Source organism: Schistocerca nitens, chromosome 1 (genome assembly GCF_023898315.1).
Source record: "Schistocerca nitens isolate TAMUIC-IGC-003100 chromosome 1, iqSchNite1.1, whole genome shotgun sequence".
In the NCBI taxonomy this organism is placed as follows: domain Eukaryota; kingdom Metazoa; phylum Arthropoda; class Insecta; order Orthoptera; family Acrididae; genus Schistocerca; species Schistocerca nitens.
The window spans coordinates 478494677-478516775 of NC_064614.1; the positions used below are offsets into that span (position 1 = coordinate 478494677).

A 22099-nucleotide genomic window follows, 5' to 3' on the forward strand; every position below is an offset into this window, starting at 1 on the left:
ACTAAATGTCAATAAAAATCTTGTGTCTATGTTTTTAATGAAGTTTTTCAATTTTATTAAATTATTTACTGAAACACTAAGTTTCTGTCTACCAGTGTGTTTGGCTGGCTTGGTCCAGATTAGAAATAAATGAATCCCTGATTTGACTTTTTCCCAACACATCAGTATGAACTATTTGGAAAAATTTCATGACTGCGATGACCAGTCACTGAACAGTATCATCCTTGTCATTTCAGCCATAGTCATCAGGATCATTTTCCACAACTGAAGTCAAGATTGACCATTTTTCACCACTAACTAAACATTTTTAGTCTTCCATCAGAAACACACCTGAATGTAGATTGAATAATGACAGAAGGATCATGACGTATCTCACAAGGGAAACTCCACATCATCACCCCCCCCCCCCCTTTCCCTCAGATTTACTGATAAGAGTGCCGTATGGATAGCCCATCAAAAACTGGACACAGATCAACCATGAAAACAGGAAGAAGGTGGGAAAAAAAAACAAAACAGAAACAGTGAACCTTCCAAGAACAAGAAGGGCTTTAAGGAGCAGCTGGAAACAGCAATGGCATCATGGGAAAGTGGTCATGGTGTCCGACGGCCAAGCAGGTAAGCTGTGTTCAAAACCCCCTTGTGTCATTCACTTTTTTTCCACCACAACTCTCCGTCCGGCCATTGAAATGTTTTGTTCTCTTTCCACAGTCTTGGCAGTTGTCATACTATACATTGATTATAGAATATGAGTCATGCGGTAAGAATATGTTACCATCGCTAGTAAATGTGATGAATAGTGAGAGCAGGAGACATAGCATATAGAAATGAAAACAACAAATAAATAGGTGTGATCTATGTTACAACAAAGGAATTCAAGATTCAAGACTTCCAAAACTGAATACAATTCCACAAATGTTAAAAACATATGTTTTGGCAAAGCACAGAGAAACTCTGTGATTGTGGAACTGTTTGAGTCATTTGTTGCAGCTTATGTGACAAACTATTGTGTTTTCATCCTTTCCTTGGGAGTGATCACATTCACATTCAAACGAACATTTATATCGGGCAAGGAGGCCTATCTCACTCACTTACCAGTCGTACAAACTTGGTGCGTTGATAAGAGATTCCTATCATGTGACACACATACTGTAACTAATGCCGTGTATGACACACCACACGTTTTCCGATGGAGGATTCGATTGACTTGTCACTCTGTCATCATATGTTTGCGGTTCCCATTTGAAAGCCACTTCCTTTCCACTGCTAATAGAGTAGTAGTGCAGAATCAACTGTCATTATAGGTTCCTACCTTACACCTCACTGTTGCAAATGGACATTACACTATGACGCAAACAGAAATTTGAATAAAGTGAACAGAGGAAAAAAAGGGAAAATATTGGCACGTGGGAGGTTTGGACATGGCTCATCCGCATGGCAGTCCACCACCATAGCCACGACAGTATTTCCCTTCCCAGGTGCTCTATATTGCACTTTTTGTTCTTGGACCATTCACTCTTTTTATTTTGCTTTTTTTTCGCAGTGCAGTATACCTTCTTCCTGTTTTAATGCTTGACCTGTGTTCAGTTTTTGACAGGCTGTCCACTGGGCCCTCTTACCACTAAATATGAGAGGGATGAATGGCGAGTTTCCCCTGTTAGCGTCACATAAAATATAAGTATATTACCATTGAGAATGTATCATGCTTCAACTTATAGAGTGAATCATCATTTCCCCACTACCAATTATCACTGATCCATGTACCCATGGAGAAGTCATTTTATAACATCTTAATGTACCTTTATTAGGCATGGCATATTTTGCACCAGCTCTTGCCACTGTACATCTTGGCTTCACGTACAAAATGTTCACAGAACACCTTACCTATGAAACAACATTCAATTAATTGCCCTTGTTATTGTTGTAAAATGAAATATACAAAGCCACATGTCTGGGACTAGCTAGGACAGCCCTGGTTGTTTTTTTAGTGCTGTCCTGGGGAAAGTGTCCAAGCTTGCGAAAATGTCCGGGGTTTGAGAATTTTTGACTGTGAGGATTTTTTTACACATCTATATCCACAACAGGAGTGAAAATTGGCCATTTTTCAGAAATACTTACTACTGTTATCAACCTTCCATCAGAAACATGTTTGACATCACGCTTTTAAACATTATTTTATGGCTGTGCCTCTCCCAGCCGACTTGGAAGCAAGTATTGACACTGATGGGTAGGTGTGGCTACTGGTCCAACCACAACATTTTCCTTAGTCATTTGGCAACAGGGGCAATGTAACTATGTTGTTTTTGTGTGTGAAATAACTTGTCTACACATTTTTGATCAGTTCATCTATATGCGTTTTTTGCCTCATCATTAAGCAATGGGCAAAAGAAAGGGTTTTTTTCCTGTGACAGGGATAAGATTTTTGAAAACGGGCAATGACACTAACGATAAACTTGTCTATTGCACACTATGTATTGGATGATGTTTTTTGTTTGCATTTATATAGAAAAGGGTAATGTTAAAGACCACATGAAAACAGCTAAACCTATTAATGTGACTGCTTCAATAAACATAACAGATTTTTTAAAAACTGAAGATGGGAATTGTTATCTGGAGTGTGCTGGTGAAGAGGCTATACTTCCATACCACACTGCTACACATGAACTCAGTTTCAAAATATCAGATTGCAGTTAATAAGTTATATGACCTAAAATTCTTATCTACTAGAAACAAAATCCGAGGCAATTATTGTTATCATTATGTTGCCATTTATGTCTGATAATGTGTTGCATTCTCTGGAAACCATTAGTCACATAACAATAACAATGGATAGATCAAACAGCAGTGAAGTAAAATTGTTTCGATTCTTGTAAGATATTTCAGTTTGGAGAAGGGAAGTCAAGTTATACTTTGTGTCATGTGGAACTGCTCAAATTTTGACTTCATATTTTTTTCAAGGCATGAGAAAATACAAACTAGAATAAAAGTTGGTTCATTATATTGCTGATAACGCTCACAGTAATTTTTGTGGTGCGAAGAGAAACAGGAATGAAAATGTGTTAAGGAAAGTTCAAAGTGATTTAAATAAAACTATTTTAGGAATTGGTTGTTAAATCCACATTGTTCACAAACCATTTCTGAAAAAAAAAAAACCTCTCTTGTGAAAAATACAACTGAATAAATAAAGTTTAAATTTTAAGTAAACTTTTAAATATTTTCCAAAATCTGTCCTGATTTGGACCCAAAAAATATATATATATAATAAATTTCTTTCATGTCACGTCCATGGTCACATTACAGTTACTTAATAATCTGAATGCATCAAGAGCTGGTGTCCTTTTGGATTAATACCACCTCTAACTTTGAAGCCATTGTTGAGTGACAAAGTGATGCCTACATAAAGCAGCTGTTTGTAGCTTTCTAGCAGAAAAATAATATTAACATTAACTCAGTAATTCATCTCATATACGATATTTCTACATAAGTATAGGGTGGGAATGAGTTTAACTTTCTGTTCACCATACCGACTGTGTATCTGGCTGTGGAGAACCATTGCACTCTGAAGATCTTTTATTTCTTTTCGCAGTTTCTGCTCAAGTTCAGTAGATTCTTCTCGATTTTCTTGCAACAGCTTCTGATAATGGCAAATAGTTTCATCCTTCTGAGCAATCACAATCTTAAGAGCTTCAATTGTTTCCTACCAGTCAAACAGAAGGCATGAGTAATTATGATTATCATCATTAACTTCAAATAAAAATAAATAAAAACTATTATTTTTTAAAGCAAATTATTTGCTTACCTGTTGCTTTTGACTATCGTAACCACTTTCACAATTATGATTCTGGATCTGTTCTTCTAGGATCAACATTTTTCCTTTCAGTTCTTCAATTTCTTCTCTATCTCCTCTTTCAGGGGCATTTAGTATTCTATTTTCCTAAAAATGTAACTTATTGTTAGGTAAATTTTGCCACTGTACACTAAAACTGTCACCATTTAAGAAATATTTCTGAAGTGCTTCATTTATCAATCAATGTCAGTAACCAGACAGTTGTAATGAAGATATATACTCTCATTAAAATCATTCCAGGTGTACTTCCATGTCATCTTCTAGCATATATTTTATAAGATGTTGCAGCTGTGCATACAGGAAGATAATACTGAGATTCATACCAGCCAAGGAATCCTATAGACTTATTGCATTTCATCTCACATTAACAGATAATGCTGCTGCTGCTGCTGCTGCTGCTGCTGATGATGATGATGATGATGACGACGATGATAATGATAATAATAATAATAATAATAATAATAATAATAAAGAAATTACAGGCATCACAGCTGGCAGAAATCAGGCCTTTCTGGAAGAATACAACATTCTACTAGTAGAACAAAAAGCTGGCAAGTGAAGAAGCAGAGACACAAAAGACCAGCTCTTGAATGACAAAATGATTCTGGAAATCTGCCAAAACTGCAAAACAAAACTATGAGGGTGAATCAAATATTAATGGGATTTTTGTTCCTCAGCATCAACAGTTGGCAGAACTGGATCCGTGCTTTTAGTATTGCTGGGTGTGACTGTTATGAGTGGGGAGAGCCAGCCATTACATACTACCACAACAGCTTCGTCAGTACTGCTCAAAATATCGCAGGAACAGGTGCAGCTCTCCACAGTGCAATGCATGAATAATTGTAAAATTTCTTGCTCATGAAGAAGTTCAAGTGACAGTAATTTTCCAGAAATTGACTGCACAATTTGGTGATCAAACATCGCCATGGATACATGTGTTCACCTGGATAGAGGCAGGTGGAGGACAAGGACTAGGAAAGGATGATGCCAGGGCAGTTATGGGAACAAAGGATATGTTACAATGAGAGTTTCCACATGCACAGTAAAGATTGTTGATACTGGTAGGAAGAACCTAGGTGGCATACAGTGTGAAAGAATAATTAAAGTCAAGCACTTCATATCGCGCTGCATGCACGGAAATGGGGTACAGCTCTCCCTCAGTTACAGTTAGGCAGTGGTCATTCATGGCAACAGGCAGCTTCTGAGTGATCATGCTGATGCACAATGGTGCACAGATGTTGCAGGTAAGTTGAAAGACTACAACCCTGCTTTCACAGGTTTTGATGGAATAGGAAATGCCTGTGACAGGACTGGAGTAGGCGGTAGTGTGAGGACATATGGGACATGTCTTCGATAAAGTCTTTTACATGGGAATGGGATGAGCCACAGGGCAAGGGTCTGGGAGCAGGTTCGAATAAGGATGGACAGGGATACTGCATTGGTTGGGGGGCTGAATGCCACTGAGAGAGGCGGGAAGGGAGAGGGGGGAGGGGGCTGGCCACGAGAAGGGTAGTCAAAACCCTAGCGGTGAATGTGATTCAGTTACTCCAGTCCTGCAAGGTACTGAATCAAGAATGGGATGCTCCTTTACGGCCAGTCGGTATGTAGGGGATGGTAAGTGACTGGAGGGACAAGATGTGAGAGCTCTGTTCCTGGACAAGGTGGGGAGGATAATTTCGGTCTGCAGAAGTCTCAGTGAGACCCTTTTGAGAAGAACTGCTCTTCCCTGTAGGAGCAATGACCACAGGTGGCTACGCTGTATACAAGAAGTATTATGATGTGGAATAATGGCAGCTGTCAAAACAGAGCTGCTGTTGGTTATCGGTAGGTTCAATGTGGACAGAAGTACTGATGGAACTATCCATAAAGTGGAGGTCGACATTGAGGAAGGTGGCTTGTTAGGCTGAGGAAGAATAGGTGAAATGAAAGGAGGAGAAGGTGTTTAAGTTCTGGAAAAATCTATAACAGGTTAGCAATTTGGGATCTCAGTGTCTAGGAAGGATACCTTTAGATGGCCCATGAACATGTTGACATAGGACAGTACCATGTGGGTGCCCATGACTATACGGCAGATTTGTTTACAGGTGATTCCTTCAAATGAGAAGTAATTATGGGTGAGGATATAGTTGGTCATGGTGACTGAATGTACCGGTGTTTGGTACATAAAGATAAAACTGTGGTAAAGAAGATCGAAAATAATAACACATTTATTCAGGATACAGTCACAGGACAAAAAGACAACACCACCATGTAACTTTAAAATCTATATGAGTTACAAGAAGACACAGCACATAGAAAGTAATAACCCAAGGAGTTACTAGAGGAGATATCACCAGGCTGATAATTCTATTGAAGCAAGGGCACCTGTACAATGGTTTGTAGGGAGAGGGGAGGGGAGGGTGGGGGTGGGGTGGGGGGAGGGCAACTAGATCTGGGTGTCTGGAGTATTTTTAATATCTTAGAAGATGAATGGCGACTTGTAAGTAGCCATAAAAAGTTCCAGTTCCACCCCTGTTAAAAACCTGCATAATACCGACTTTTAAATTATTTTCTTGAAAGACAAACACGTGACTACACAATGTTTTTACCTTTCCCTGAGAGCTAGGGGAGGGAGAGGGGTTTACAGGCATCCAGGTATTGAATGTGTGTGATTGAACCCTCACAATGAGCTACAGTCCAAGGCCTAGGGTTGGCGTCAGTGCCCTGAGAAAAGGATTCGTCAGATTGGCAGCAAATTATGCTAGACAGGAGTTACTTCAAATGAGGAATCACGGAGCAGTTAGCACAATTATCAGGCAATTCCCAACAATGACTGACTTATCAATGGTCATGCGCCAACCTAAGTACTACTCAGTGGAGATATACAGTTCAGACTATTTTGAGGCACACGACTCACAGAGGGAAATAGTCCCACACTGGCTGCGCCTTCTTTCGTTGACCGACACACTGCTAGATGGTGAACATAGCACCTGCAGTGGTGGCATCCTGAGTTCCTAGCAATAACAAACTGTGTTTTTATTATCCTTGTTGTTGTTGTTGTTGTTGTTGTGCTGGTTGCAACACAGAACAGTTCAGAACGTAGCTGGTTAGCAGACTCCTATGCTGATAGGTTATACCAGAGACTAAGTCAATCGTGGGATGCAGGTGTGTGTGCAGCATAAGTCCGGTCACAGTGTAGGTATGCATACTGCATCCATTTTCCTTGGCGAGACGATGGTAAAGCCATCATACTAGTAGCTGCCTATCTTACATTCCCTTCCCCCTTGAGGAATGAGATGGCAAGGGCTTCAAGTCATTGCTGTGGAGCACATGCCCCTCCCTCCCATGGAGAGAAACAGACGGTGGTACCAACTGGATGCTGGAAGCCAAATTCCAGAACTGGTACCTCAGGTTGAGAAGTGTTGTCATGCAGATGTTATGGTCAGGCCAGATATAACTGTGAATAGTAGACTGGGCAAGAAGAGGCACAACTGAGAAAAGGAACAGATTAAGGAAGGCTAGGATGTCACAAAAGGACCAGTGGCATAAAGCAACCAGAAAAGAATGCAGAAAGGAAAAGAGCGGGTCACTCGAGGAATCCATTGAGTGGAGCAAATCTGCCAGAGGAAAAATGGCAGCATGGCAGGAAGAGGGCATGAGCACCAGAAAAATGGTCCATTGCAGGCTCACCATCTTGTTGTGGGCAAAAGCATGTAGTGGAAGGGAGCGAAAAAGTGCCATATCCAGTGGTCTACTAAGAGCTCACTGACAGAGCATTTGTTGGAGCATTGAAGGAAAAAAGGTAGGCTTTTGGTAAAGAATGAGGACTGGAGCACCCTGTTAGGCCAAGGAGGCCAGTGGAAGGAGGACAGTGCACTGTTGCATACTTAGTCACAACAGGCTGGCGGAGCCTTGGAGACAGATGATCCTGCCCTGTCCTGGAGGCAGTTGATCCTCAGAGCCCTGGAGGTGGTAGGCTCTGGTGGCAGGATGACCCTGGAGGTCAGATGAACCTGGAGACAAATGACCCTGGAGATGGGCAAATGCCAGGCATGAAGCGTCTGGTGCAGCACAACTGAGCTGAAGCCCCGTTCCCAACTGTTGTCCATAGCAGTGTCACTCTATAGAAGAGGACCTACCTAAACTGCAACATTTGGACGCATCAGGCAGTGGGAGGAGGGCGGCAGCCAGACGGAGGACAAGATTTTAGGCTACTGGGGCATATTGCAACCCTGCCTCGGAAAATGTCGAGAGCATAAGCCATGCTAAGTCCAGAGCAGAAAATGACTAGAGGCAGGACCAGAGGCAAACAGAGAGCATGGTGCTAATAACAGGACAAGAACTGAAAGTGGCAGCACTGGAGACAAACAGGCAAGGACAGCAGATCTAATTGGCAAGCACGCCTTCATTGAGTATACCTGAGGGCAAAAATATCGCACGTCACCGCCACACTGGAACCCACAAAAAATGTGTGATCTCACTGCAATTCCTTTGTCTGAACAGTACCACCTCGAGAAGAGCAGCTTCAGGCAGAGCTGGAGGTGGCAGCAGCCAGATGGTGCAACGGAAGAGATTACTGTGGGGCCATAACTATCCTCATTGCCAATCTATCATGTACTGTGGTTCAATAAATACAGATAAAACAGCATCAAGTAGATTGGTAGCTATCACACATTTATTCAGCATACAGTTATAGGAAGAAGCAGCATCTATACAGTCTATGTTGATTACATAGCACTTAGCAAGTAACTACTTAGGGAGTTACTGGAGGAGATATCAGCAAGATGGTAACTACATTGAAGGTGTATGATGGAGCTGTAATAGTGAGGCACAGTCCACGGCTTAGGTCCGAAAGGCGGTGCCTGCCGAGGAGGATTCGTCAGACTGGCACCAGTATGCAGTTACTCCAAATCGGGAACAGCAGAGCAATCACTGCAATTTGCAGTTGCAGTCCAGTCAGAGTGTAGATGCTGGTACTGCAGATACCAGGAAGAATGCTGTAGGTCTGGAGTAAGATGGACAGTGGGAAAGATAGTGTTCAATGGTGAGAAGGCCATGGACATTGGGGATGTTGACGTAGAGTCCATGACACTGCACATGACTGTTGTTATTGTGATGGAGAGAGGTGTTACCAAGCTGTAAGGGTAAAAGTGACTGATATCTTGTTTGATAAGCTTATTTCATGCAAGAATTCTAGAATAATGACCTGCGTAAACTGTTTGGATGTGCATTCTTAAGATATAGCAGTTCCTTTCAGCAAAGCACAATGTAAATTGTAATGTTAATTACATACCTCTATCGTCTGGACTGATTTGCTTTCTAATGTTTTTGCACAAACATTCATTTCTGATTGACATTCTGTGGGTGTCTCTGGGAACTGTGTTGCTATTTCAGTCTTCTCTTTTTCTGCATTGGATGGGTCTTCTGTTAAGCTTTCTTTCAGGTCCTTTAGTTGTTGCTGCAAAGTCTCCTGTGGTAGATTTCACAGTATTCCCACAATAAGTAGAAAGATATTTACAATAACAGTTACAGCTAATGCAAAAGAATAAATAACATTGTTTATACAGCTTGTACTATTTTACTGATGAACTCACATGTTTCACAAGTTTGGAACTATCACAATTAATTCACTCCTGTACAAAGTGTTAAAGAAAATGTATGGCATAAAACAGCTCAAACTTATCATAGAAATGTAAATGATAATTATGCAAATGTGGAAAACTTATGAAGATTGCAATTAATAATTTTTCTATTTTTCACAATAAGTCACTGCTGTTGAATTCTTTTTGACCAGTGTTTTGGAACTTCATTCTATGATGAATTTCCTCCCCAGAGCCACAAATTCAGCTCTTTCTATGTAAATTCTTAACTATAGCAATAATTTTGAGTACCAAACAGCTGCAGAATGATACCAATGATTTCTCACCCTGTACTGTTTCCACGTCTTTGACCCAGATATGTGAGATTAAATTGTCTATCTTAAATAGATCCATTTACTACAACTTTTTTCTCACTTTTAATAGATGAAACTGCTGCAGATACCAGCTGATTTTGTTTGCATATCAGTTTGACATTGCTTGGTAACTGCAAGATTTTTCCCCTATCTCCATTTTAATCATTTGTGAACTGTCTGTGAAAGTCAGAAAAAATTAACAAGAATCGTTGAGGTAAGTGCTGAAAACCTGTCTAGGAGAAAAGTAGCATTTTAATAATTTTCATCAAATTTAGGGTTGGTTATGCAGTTATACGGTACAAAGAATCTGCTTAGTTATACAATGACAACAATTCATTAAAATTAAATGTGTATTGATTACATTCACTTATGCATGTCTTTGTGATAGCAAACCGCCTTCATAGAAAAGGTTGCTAATGCATGCCTGTTTCGTGGTCCTCAGCGAGTAGGTAATCAGGCCAAGACATTTTCATCATTAGTATTAGGCCAATAGTGGGAAGACAGGTGGTAATGTACCTACAGCTCCTGATCACCAGATTTTGTGTCAGTGTTCTAGTTAAAGCCAAATCTCTCTACAATGCCTAACAAAATGATGGCATATGGCACTATTGGCAGTGATTCACTAATTAGATGGAGACATTGAGCTCAGCAGTTTCCTTGATACTGTTCAAGATGCGTAGGTTATATGCTGGCAACACAATTCTCTTTCTATTCATCATCAACAACACAAACATGAAACTAAAAACTCTAGACGTGCTTAGCACAATCTCCTGCATTGGACAGACAAATTATGTGTGAGGGAGGAAAGCCTTTCCAATTAGTAGCCAAACAACCTGTTTGGGGGGGGGGGGGGGTTCCTAGCCAACAACATCATTTTTACTTTTCTTCTAACAGCAGTTAGCAGCTGGTGAATTGCTGTGACACAGAATTTTGGGAAACATAATGTGACAGGTGAACATTTAGGTTACAAACATTGTCATGCACACCAAAGTATTTCCTCTAGTGACAGTAACTGAATGATTTCAGCATTTAGCATTATTTAAGATGTATAGAATATATTTCTGTGTGTTTATTTCTGTTTGTTCCCGAAACTTGTGATCACTGATGCTGTGGCGCACTTCATGTAGCAGATGAAACATGTATGGCACAAGGTTATCGACCTGAGGCGGGGACACCAGAGACTGATGTTCAAAAGGCTCACTGACAATTATAACAGCCAAGATGATACGTTATCTATTATTAATATGCCCTGACTGTAAAACTGCACCAATAAAATTACATTTTGGATTACAAAGGGTACACAAATGTGGTGAAAAACATGGTATCTGGAAGAGAGGATATTTACAATAAAAATGAGACATCAGTCCCCTATATGAACTGTGATGTCATTGTAACATCATAATCCTTGACAACTTCAAATGACTATTATAAAAATTTCTCAATTTCTGGTGGCCACTAAAACACTTTCTCATCATTGATTTATTTAATGTGAATGTTCCCCTTTACCTCAAGTAACAGATATTTCTTGATCATCCAGGACATGACTAATTATCCTGTATTAGAATTTTTTTTGTACTCCAACTGGAGATTCAGCGAATTGTTGTGTATACATATCTTAACTGAGGGCATGGACAACAATAAGTAATGTAATTATGTAATACAACACAAATGTTAATGCATCTTTTGAGCTAAGTGTTAACACAATATCCATTTCACAAAATAATATTTATGAACAAGCCACCAACTTCATTACCAAAAGAAAGCTAAATACTTAAAATATTATCGTACCTCAGTTGTCTTCCATTCCTTCTGAGCATCCACTAATTCATTTTTTAAACATTCCTTCTCTTTTTCCAGTGACATAATGACTTGTCTTTGACTTACTAAATTATTTTCCAGATCCTTGCATTGCTTTTCCAGGTCATTATTCCTTGTCTGGAGAAAACCAAACATCAAATGCTATCAAAAATTAACAAAGGGTACTAACACATAAAAAGTCATTTATTAGTAAATTACTACTCAAACAATCACTATAAAACATTTGAATTAGTTGCAAGAAGAACTGATGGAAGGTGAAGAAGACACACTTTTTGTCACTTACATTTCATAGTTTTAAGTTGACACTCATTTAAATTACCTGTCACTGAAATACTATCAAAGAGAATTACATAATGGACAAAATTATTTTAGACTTGTTCAGGTAGAATTAAAGGCTAATATCTGAATTCGGATAACTAAGAGAGCCTGGACTGTCCTGGGATTATTTTCTGCTTTAACATAATATAACAAATGGATTTGTCCGAATCTCAAAGGCTTAACAGCCAAATCAGGGAGGAGAAAGAGGTGGAGATGGAGGCAGAGGTGGTGGTGGTGGTGGTGGAGGAGGAGGAGGAAGAGGAGGAGGAGGAGGAGGAAGATGTCATTGATTAAAGAAAACGAAAGAAGAGTAACCTGATACATTCAGTGAGACCAGAAATTATGAGATTCACAGAAAATATGAAAAAAAATTCAATACCTGAAGAATCTCCATATCAGGGAGACGTTTTCGTGGTAAAGGAACTGGCATACTGTGGACAGGAACAGCTGGTTCTGAGACCCGTTCCTCATTCTTGCCTGTTTCTGAATTTGACAGACAGCTGTGCAAATTCTCAATTATTTGGTTTAACACCCTAAAAATAAAACCATTTAGACAGAATAATAAAAATATGATATGAGAAGTCACATTTCATTATAAAATTTTGCTCAAACAATGAACTCCCATGTCCATGTCCCTTCTTAACCCATGGCTCACATTACCACTAAAAAAAAAAAAGACACTTGGTGATAAAATACCTCCAAAATTAGTTAATGCTAAACATTATGTTACATAGTGTGATGAATATAGTACACACAGAATGAAGTGGGCTCAAATGAAAAACGTTAATGGAAAAGAATGAATTTGTGCAGACACGAAGTAAATGCTACAAAAACAGTAAAATCTCTAAAAGATGTATCAACTTCAAATATTTGTACATTGGGTGAGAAAAGTATCTGAACAGAAACTTAAAAAGAAAAATGAAGGCAAGCAACAGACTAGCAGTTATTGCCATTCTGTTCATAACAGAGTGTAAGTCATAGAAAACTTCAACAAAATGCAGCAGCAGCAACAATAATAGCCAAAACTTGAGTGATATGAGCTTTAAAAGTGGTTGAAAAATATTGCATCACCTGTACTTTTTTAAGATATACGTTTTTTTTCCTTGGTCTATTTTGTTTTTACTGCTCTTAAAAAAGTAGAATTTGTATCTGCTGGACCCAATTCAAGAGTAAATAAAAGTATCCTATGGTTCACACATTTCAAAAGTCAATCTAAGTATTTATGACACTGTCATTCTGAATCATAGTTGTTCTAATTGGTTACAACAAAGCTTTTTCCTGTTAATTAATGACAGGTCTAATTTCAATGATGAATTCTTCTCAGGTTATCAGCCAAGAAGAATTCATCATTGGAATACGCCGAGAAAGACTGCAATCGCATATAGGTCTAATTTCAGTTTGTACTTTCAAGTGCAAATAGCAGTGTATAGTTTCACACTAAGCACGATTAAAATACTAGAATAGTGCATTACAAATGTGCTTCATGAAATTGAAGATCATCCCATACAAAAACATTACCTGCACCTTGAGTTAAGCTCATCTCGTACTTTGGATAAACTCTCTTCTTTCTCATGTAACTGAGATTGATTTGCCACAATTACTAACTGTAATTTGACTATCTCATTCTTCTGCTGCTGAATTATATTTTCATATGACTTTTCTTTTTGTTGTGTTGCCAGAAGCTCTTGCCCCAGCTTTGCTGGAAAATTTACCACCCAGTGTTATGCAATGCAGGAGTAGGGTAAAACAAATCTTGTTTCTTATATTTGTTATCATAATATTTGAGATATGAATATAATAGAGGAAAACATTCCACGTGGGAAAAATATATCTAAAAACAAAGATGATGTAACTTACCAAACAAAAGCGTTGGTATGTTGATAGACACACAAACAAGCACAAACACACACACAAAATTCGAGCTTTCGCAACCTAAGGTTGCTCCATCAGGAAATAGGGAAGGAGAGGGAAAGATGAAAGGATGTGGGTTTTAAGGGAGAGGGTAAGGAGTCATTCCAATCCTGGGACTGGAAAGACTTACCTTAGGGGAAGAAAAGGACAGGTATACACTCGCACACACGCACATATCCATCCGCACATATTCCCCCCTAAGGTAAGTCTTTCCGCTCCCAGGATTGGAATGACTCCTTACCCTCTCCCTTAAAACCCACATCCTTTCGTCTTTCCCTCTCCTTCCCTCTTTCCTGATGAAGCAACCTTAGGTTGCAAAAGCTCGAATTTTGTGTGTGTGTTTGTGTTTGTTTGTGTGTCTATCAACATACCAACGCTTTCGTTTGGTAAGTTACATGATCTTTGTTTTAGATATATTTATCATAATATTTTCTATTCAACTGAAATAATATGGAGTTAAAAGAGAGTATACCATCAAGTAATACCATTACAATTAAGGCTCATACAAGTCACCATAGCAATGAAAATATAACATGCAGTTAGATTTTACTGTTACAATGTTTTGTCACCACCAAATATGAGGAAAGTGAAACTGTATGTGTTTACCTATTGACGACATGTTAGAATGAAAGCTGTTTGTGTAGCAAGAAACTTTTGGATCCATCAGTTAAATAACTGCATACAAAAAGTAGAAGAGGAAAACTAGGATTTAAGGAGAAGTATATAATAAAGAAACTATGGTTACTGTAAAAAGCTGAAAACCATGAACAAAAGAACATAATGTGGAAAAATACAGCACAAAAAAAGGGCAAATGATTAACAAATTTACAGAAGAAACTGAAAAGAAGCTTGGTTGTGCCAAAAATGTATCATGACAGAAGTTCTAGAAAGGAGGAAGCATTATGATTTAATCTATCAAGAAGGTAGACTTCATGCAGAACAATTCTAAAGCAATATGGACAGTAGAAGACAGTTACAGCAAGGAAATTGCCATCACTGAAGAGGACAAGGACTTTCCAATCTGGATGAAATACATAGAGATAGATATTAAAGAAACAAGACATGGAAAAGTGGGAGATGAAACGAAATCCCAATAGAATTTATCAAAAGTTATAAGTGTAGGGAAACTGGAACTGTTGCACTTAAGCAACATCACTTATATGAAGGGACACTGGCTTCATTATTTCACCAAGATTATGATAGTGCCAATCCTAAAGGAAAGCAATGCTTATAATATAGAACTATTGCTTTGTATCTCATGTCCCCAAAATTCTGTTACGAATTTTTAAATACAACCTACAGTCAAAACTTAAAGAGAGCTGAAAACTGAATAATTTGCAGCCAGAAAAGGAAATGGGAAATAGGATGTGATTGTTGTGTTAAGAAATGCTGCAGTTAGGAGTCTATAAAATTTATTTGATAGAGTAAAATGGATAAAGGTTATGGAGACACTAGAGAAGTTTGGCATTGACTGGTAACAGAGAAAGTTAATACGATTTGTATGTAGTACAGCAAGTAAACATAAGAACTGGAGAAGAAATGAAAGAAGTAATTAAAATTGGCTGGAGTGCAAAGCAAGGATGTAGTTCATCACATTTCTTGCTCCTCATGTGCCTATAAAAATAATATGTATATATGTTCAGAATGGAGGAGGAGTATCAGTAAATGGAAGGAAGATGATATGCATTACAGTTATGGATGATACGGTATAATTTGCTTAAGATGAGAAGACAACCTGCAGTAATTTCAAAGAATTGAAAAACACCTGTGAACAAATATGATATGAATCATAAAATGTAGGCTTTCATGGCCAGAATCATCATTAGTTAAAACTTCCAAGCTGAGAGGCCATGGTCGATCTGTAAAACTTCTTCTTCCATACATTTTGTTGCCAACTGCGGGCAACATCTCTTCCGAGGTGAGTCAACAATTGGCTGCCAGACCATGGAGGTCCTGTTTATATAGAGTGCATAGAGGCCACCAACATATGTCATGTGTGGCCGACTGTAAATCTATCTCTAACATCATTATTCTCGATCAAAGGGAATTGACTGTCACAATCATTGGTGCAAAGTCGACTACCATATCTTGTCTAACTTTAAGCCTCCCTCTTTTCCGTTAAAATTATACTGGTGTTTCTGAATCTCTATAGCTTCTCTACACATACGTGCATAACAATGCTATGTTCTGGCTAGCATGCTCATCTCACTAAATTTGATTTCATGATCACTGTCTTTAAAAACATGTTCAGCTACAGCTAATTTGTTGGTATGTCCTAGTCGACAGTTCTTTTTGTGTTCGGTTAAGCGAGTGTTGACACTTCTTTTCATTGTTCCAATATAAACCTTCCCACAGATACACAGAATTTTATACACCTCAGGAGTTGCTAAGCGGTGTTGTGGGTCTTTCGTCAATCTTAAAACACTCACTAACCTTCTTGGTGGGTCTAAAGATTATTTCAACTTGAAACTTGGCCATAACTTTCGCAATATGGCCCATAATATTGCAAATAATTGGAAGAAAAACTTTTCCAGCTGACAGTTGTTGTTGCTGAATGTTGTTAGACACTTTTCTTCTGGGATGAAGTGCTCAATCTATCTCTTTGTCAGCGTATCCAATTTTCTTAAAAGCCGTTAGCAAATGATTTAGTTCATTTTGCAAATAAACTGGCTCACAAATCTTATTAGCTCTGTTCACCAATGTTTTAAAGACACCTCTCTTCTGCCTGGGATGATGGTTCTAATCTTTATGGAGGCAACGGTCGGTGTGTGTATCTTTTCTGTACACTTTATGCCCTAGACTCCCATCTGCCTATTTCATTACTGATCCATCCAAAAAATTTAGTTGTCCATTGCTCTTTTTCTCCATAGTAAATTGTATCTCTGGATTAATATTATTTAAGTGCACCAAGAAACCATACAATTCCTCTTCACCGTGATTCCATTCCACAAAAGTGTCATCCACATACCGATATCAGTTCAAAGGGTTTTTACTGGCAGACTGCAGCACCTGCGGTTCAAAAGATTCCATGAATATATTAGCAACAGTTGGACTAAGAGGGCTGCCCATGGCTACTCCTTCGGTTTGTCCGTAAAACTCATATTGGAAGCTTACTCTCCTAGATTATATGGGCTACTGAAGATACATAAGCCTGATGTCCCAGTGAGAGTGCTATTGGATCGTCTACTCAAGAGTTTATTCAATGCATCTATCTACTCCATGCTCATTATACCTTTCAATTTATTTAGTTTCCTGCATGATCTGTTGTGGTCTCTGCAATTTTTGTTTTCTGGGATAGACTATGTGATCAAAATTATCTGACTCTTTTTATTATTATTTTCTCCTTAGTCACTTTACTACAATCATAAGTAGTGCCGCAAGTAGATAATAATTCTAATCATAATGAAAAAGTGTGTGACAGAACAAATATTGCTCTCACAGTTTCATTTAGATACTACCCCTACAGTGGTGGGTAGCACTTCTGGGCCTGTTGCATCTCATTCCAATGAACAGTGGTCTCATTAAGATCTAAGTGCAAACTGAGCAATTTAAAAGGAGTTAAGTATCACATAGACGACCTAATGGCTTGTGAATTTATGTTGCTTGTATATATATATAAGACAGAATCTGTCAGCCTGATGGATAAGCGAACACTTTATGTATTGGCCACTTGATAACACATGCTGAGAGCCAAGAGTCACAAAATGATACCTGCACATGTTAGTATGGGGCACTGCAGGTTCCTTATTCAGACACATATTGTGTATTGTCTGCAGTATTGTTAGAAAGCTAACAGATTTGACAAGAAGGACAATATTATAAGTACATGGGCAACATTAAATAGCCCCAGGATGTGAAGAAAATATAATTCAAGGAGGAAGGTGAATATGACAAATTTAGTTTAATAATAGTCACAGCTCAGAAGTTATTATGTGCAGACGTATCCCTAGCAAACATCACAAACGGTTCAGTTAATTAAAACAGACCAAAGGAGTACATTTATTTATTTTAAATATGCACATAATGGATAGATATAAACACTGGCAAGAAGGTTAAGAAAATCATGACCCGCAAATAAGTTTGGTATTTGAAAACAGAATTTTTATATTTTTCTCTAGAGGCAATGATCTTGTTTGCTTGCATGTGGCTCTCATTGTGACACAAAGTGGTTTATTATTATGTAAAAACTATGGTCCAATGGACAACAAACATCATCACAGTGTCTAAAATGATTATACTCCAATATACCATTTGTCACTCTTTTTGTAAAACTCACTATTTATATTGACATCTTTATCCTCCACTATTGCCTTTTCACTTTATTTCCTTTCTACTTTCTTCTACTATTATACTCACCAATTTCTGCCTTATCATCACTATCTGATTGGAGTTTTGAAATTAGTTGCTTCAATGCACTGAAACAATCTCTGTCAAGTTTCTCGGTAAATTTTTGCTTCTTTATTTCACATTCTGCCATTTCAAATCCTTCCAGCAGTTTTTGTTTCTCCATTTCTAAAGTTACCTGAAAACGCATTTTATACTTAGTAGTGTCAGATTAAATATAATAAAATCATTTTTTTCAATTGTACAAACAGGCTGATAGTTTATAATGAATTAACATGTACTATTATATAAGTGCAGTAAAAGTGCACTTCACTTCTTATCCTTCTGATGTTTCATGTCTAAAAACTTCCTTATATTTATCTGAAGATCTTGATGGCTACTGACTTCCTGCTGGTAATGAATAAGAGATATGGCAGTTTATTTAAGGATCTTTAAGGAAACAGTGAGAGCTGCAAAATAGTTTACCGTATTTACTCGAATCTAGGCTGCACTCGAATCTAAGCCACACCTGAAAAATGAGACTCGAAATCAAGGAAAAAAAATTTTCCCGAATCTAAGCTGCACCTGAAATTTGAGACTCGAAATTCAAGGGAGAGAAAAGTTTTAGGCCGCACTTCCAAATCAAAACAAAGTTGGTCCATTGTAATATGAGACAATTTAGGTCGAATGAATGATGATACAGCTGCAGTAGTTTGGTTCGAGTCATAAGCTTAGCAGTTAAGCTTTACCAGGTAGCCATTGCTATGTGTCACGCACTCCATCCGTATTTATATGGGTACCCTTCCTTTTTCACGTACTTCGTCTGGTTTGAATCGATTGCTTATTTTTCTTTGATCTGATAAGTGCTGTTCTCTTTGTTATAGGTGTTTACATCACTCTAAGCTGAAAATGCGTTATTGTACTGTGTCATGCATTGTTTGTCACATTCTGATAATGTGTGTTTACGACCTGTCGCCGCTCACGGCATCACTTGCTTTTGTGCGCGCTACTGCCGCTTACGATAAAAAAAAAAAAAAAGAGAGGAATTGTCTCATTAGCGAAACAATGGCAAAAGACTGCTATTTGTTTTTACTTACACTGCTGCTTTTCTGCTGCTTTCTTTGATAATGATCAACAAGAACCAAATAATAGACTGTGTATGATATAAGATGTTCAGAACGAGAGTTTAGCTAAAATTTTTCGCCGTTTGAAAATCTTTGCAGACGCCTCTTTTGTACAGTACATTCTGTACAGAAATTAGAGTCATCTTAGATTTAAAAATCTAGTCAATTGCCGTGCTTCATTTCTGACTGTATCACTATTAGGAATAAGAATAATACGAATATAAAAATGACAGGATATGTATATTCTTCCGTGTTTGCTGTTGTCTCACACTAGTTTCGTAGTTTATTAGGCAGATAGGATTTAGATGAGATAGCAGCAAACACGAAAGAATACATGGCAAAATGTTTATAATCGTATTATTCTTATGGTGAAGAGAATACTGCATGTGATTCACAATTCATCAGGTTCCTATTAGCAACCATCTCTTCTCACAGGTAGGAAAAAATTCAGAAGGTAGAGTTGACCATATTGACAAACATCCCAAACAGTCTTGCCAGTCGGATTTTCATGTTACATTGAAATGCTGCTACATTCGAAGATGAACAATACTGAATTTGTATTTACTTCGTTGGATAATGTATGAAAATGCAGTGGTCGAAACTCGAGGCGGAGAAAAAAGCTCGTCTTCCACCTTTTTTTAAAAATTTATTTACTGACTCAGAGGTCTTGGCACCAGTATTTATCTTTGTGCCTGCAAAGCATGCCTGTGTAGTGCTACATATATTCGATGGCAAAAGTTAGTTGTGGCGGCACCTATCGACATTTTTCAGAACTTCCGCTTACTTTGCACTCGATTCTAAGCTGCATGCGGTTATTTGAATTACAAAAACCGGGAAAAAAGTGGGGCTTAGATTCGAGTAAATACAGTAAGTAGACTGATCTACTGTCAATGAACGGTTGCTTGTTGATTCTTCACTAAGTAAATTAAGAAATATGCTTCCATTTAATTGCAGTGGCACTGTGAAGGTGAATTACGATGTTACTTGTCTTAGTTGTGTAAATGAAGATGGCAGACTCAGAGCTATGAAAGTATTTTTCAGATGATATTAGGAATTGGCAGCTAATTTAGCTAATGGTACCTTGATATAGATTTCTGTGGAATACAAAACTGCAGCCACTCTTTGAGAGAAAGCACTAGTCACCCTGGTCTAATGTACAGGTAGCAGAATTACCTCACAAAATTGCTTCCCTACATTACCTACATGTGTGTGCTGTAAGTTTCTAACACAATCCACTATTTGAAGAAAACAGTCTTCTCCATGATAAGCAATGAGAATTCCAAAACATTTTATCATCTGGATCCCAGAGTGCAAACATGATTTCCTAAAAACCATAGATCAATATAACACATCTTTTTGAATTAGTGAAACACATATTTCACACAGAATTTCTGTATACTAAATACATTCCTATTAGATTATTTGTTTAGTTTTGTGAGTGGATGAAATATATCTAGATGGGCTGGGCTGGATGCAAGGCTATATCCTCAACAGAAATTCTTAAGCTGGCATATAGGAAAGTTTAGATACGCCACAGGTTAACAGACAGTACTGTTATCGTGCTATTATGAAGTGAGTCAAAACTACATAGCACATCCAACAGAATAGAAGATCTCTCCGAGTCTATTATTATCTGGCAACCAATTTTTTTCTCCCTCATACCAATTTATGTTTGAAGTTTACCAACATGTTACAGGTGTCAATTTAAAAGACCCAGGTAGAAGAGCATGAATGTGTTTATGTGTATAATGCAGAACAAAGTGATAATGCTTCTTCCTCAGTCTTGCCCCAGACACATTTATGTAATCAATGTCAATAGGCATCTGCAGAGGGGGGACGAGAGGGGTGGCATGCGTGCGCACCCGCGCACCCACACACACACACACACACACACACACACACACACACAGAGAGAGAGAGAGAGAGAGAGAGAGAGAGAGATCCACCTCACCTCTAATATTGTATGTCTGCGGCTAAACATTTCTTCTATTTGGTGAAGAGTAACTTATCCTTGTGTAGATGTTTATATTCTGTACTGTATGCAGGGGTGTCCCCTCCATATTTTGGTCACCACACTAACATGCTTTGCAGGCCAGATATGGCTCTGCATCACCAAGGACACTGTTTGTACATAGAAGTCATGGTACTATGTACAATAAAGCTGCCAGCAATCACCACAGTATCTGAGGGCACCAACCTCGCCAATAGGCAGAGTGCCAGTCACGACAGAAAGCACTGCAGGCAGGGCACTGTCTCCCTACATGACATCGCTTGTCCTCACAGCACCACACGGATATACTTCCACAGGGCTATTTAGACTATCAGGCTATGTTGGGGAGTTACATCACCAGGCTTCATGCTGGCCTCACCAGCAGCTCACCAGTGGAGTCACTGCCTTTGGCAGGAGCACCTGTCTCTGACACTTTTCAGGACCACAACCTGCCACTGCCAGGTGCCACGACACGCCACACATCACACCAGCAACTATTGTCATCTGAGCTATCGCCTCTGACAACTGTCAATACCCGACCTCTCAGAAATACTGTTGTCCCTCCAGCAGCTACGTAGTTCGACCCATCATCTCGGACAACTGTGCATGTACTGTCATCTCAAGGGTATACTACAAGCACCAGGTTGGATCCTAATGTCAATCAACCTCTGCTCCTCCTGCTCTGCCATCTGTCATGACTTGTGAGCTTCACTGTGTAGGTACCTTTCAAGTAACATCGAGGAGAGGCACTTCTGTTTGTACTTCAGTTGTGTGGACATAATTCACAGACTTTGTATTTGATTTATGTTTTCCATACCAATAATAATGAGTTGTTAATG

The 22099-nt window shown here is 38.5% G+C and overlaps 1 protein-coding gene across 1 annotated transcript in view; it reads right to left on the reverse strand.

Moving 5' to 3' along the window:
- The window catches only part of LOC126252096 (centrosomal protein of 290 kDa), a 187141-nt gene that overhangs the window by 31827 nt on the left and 133215 nt on the right, over positions 1-22099 (reverse strand). The window contains exons 20-26 of the mRNA XM_049952959.1: positions 18180-18345; positions 13431-13611; positions 12292-12445; positions 11565-11711; positions 9117-9293; positions 3797-3931; positions 3522-3694 (exon numbers count right to left, since the gene is read on the reverse strand). Coding sequence (XP_049808916.1) covers positions 3522-3694; positions 3797-3931; positions 9117-9293; positions 11565-11711; positions 12292-12445; positions 13431-13611; positions 18180-18345 — 1133 coding nt within the window. The remainder of the gene's footprint in view (positions 1-3521; positions 3695-3796; positions 3932-9116; positions 9294-11564; positions 11712-12291; positions 12446-13430; positions 13612-18179; positions 18346-22099) is intronic.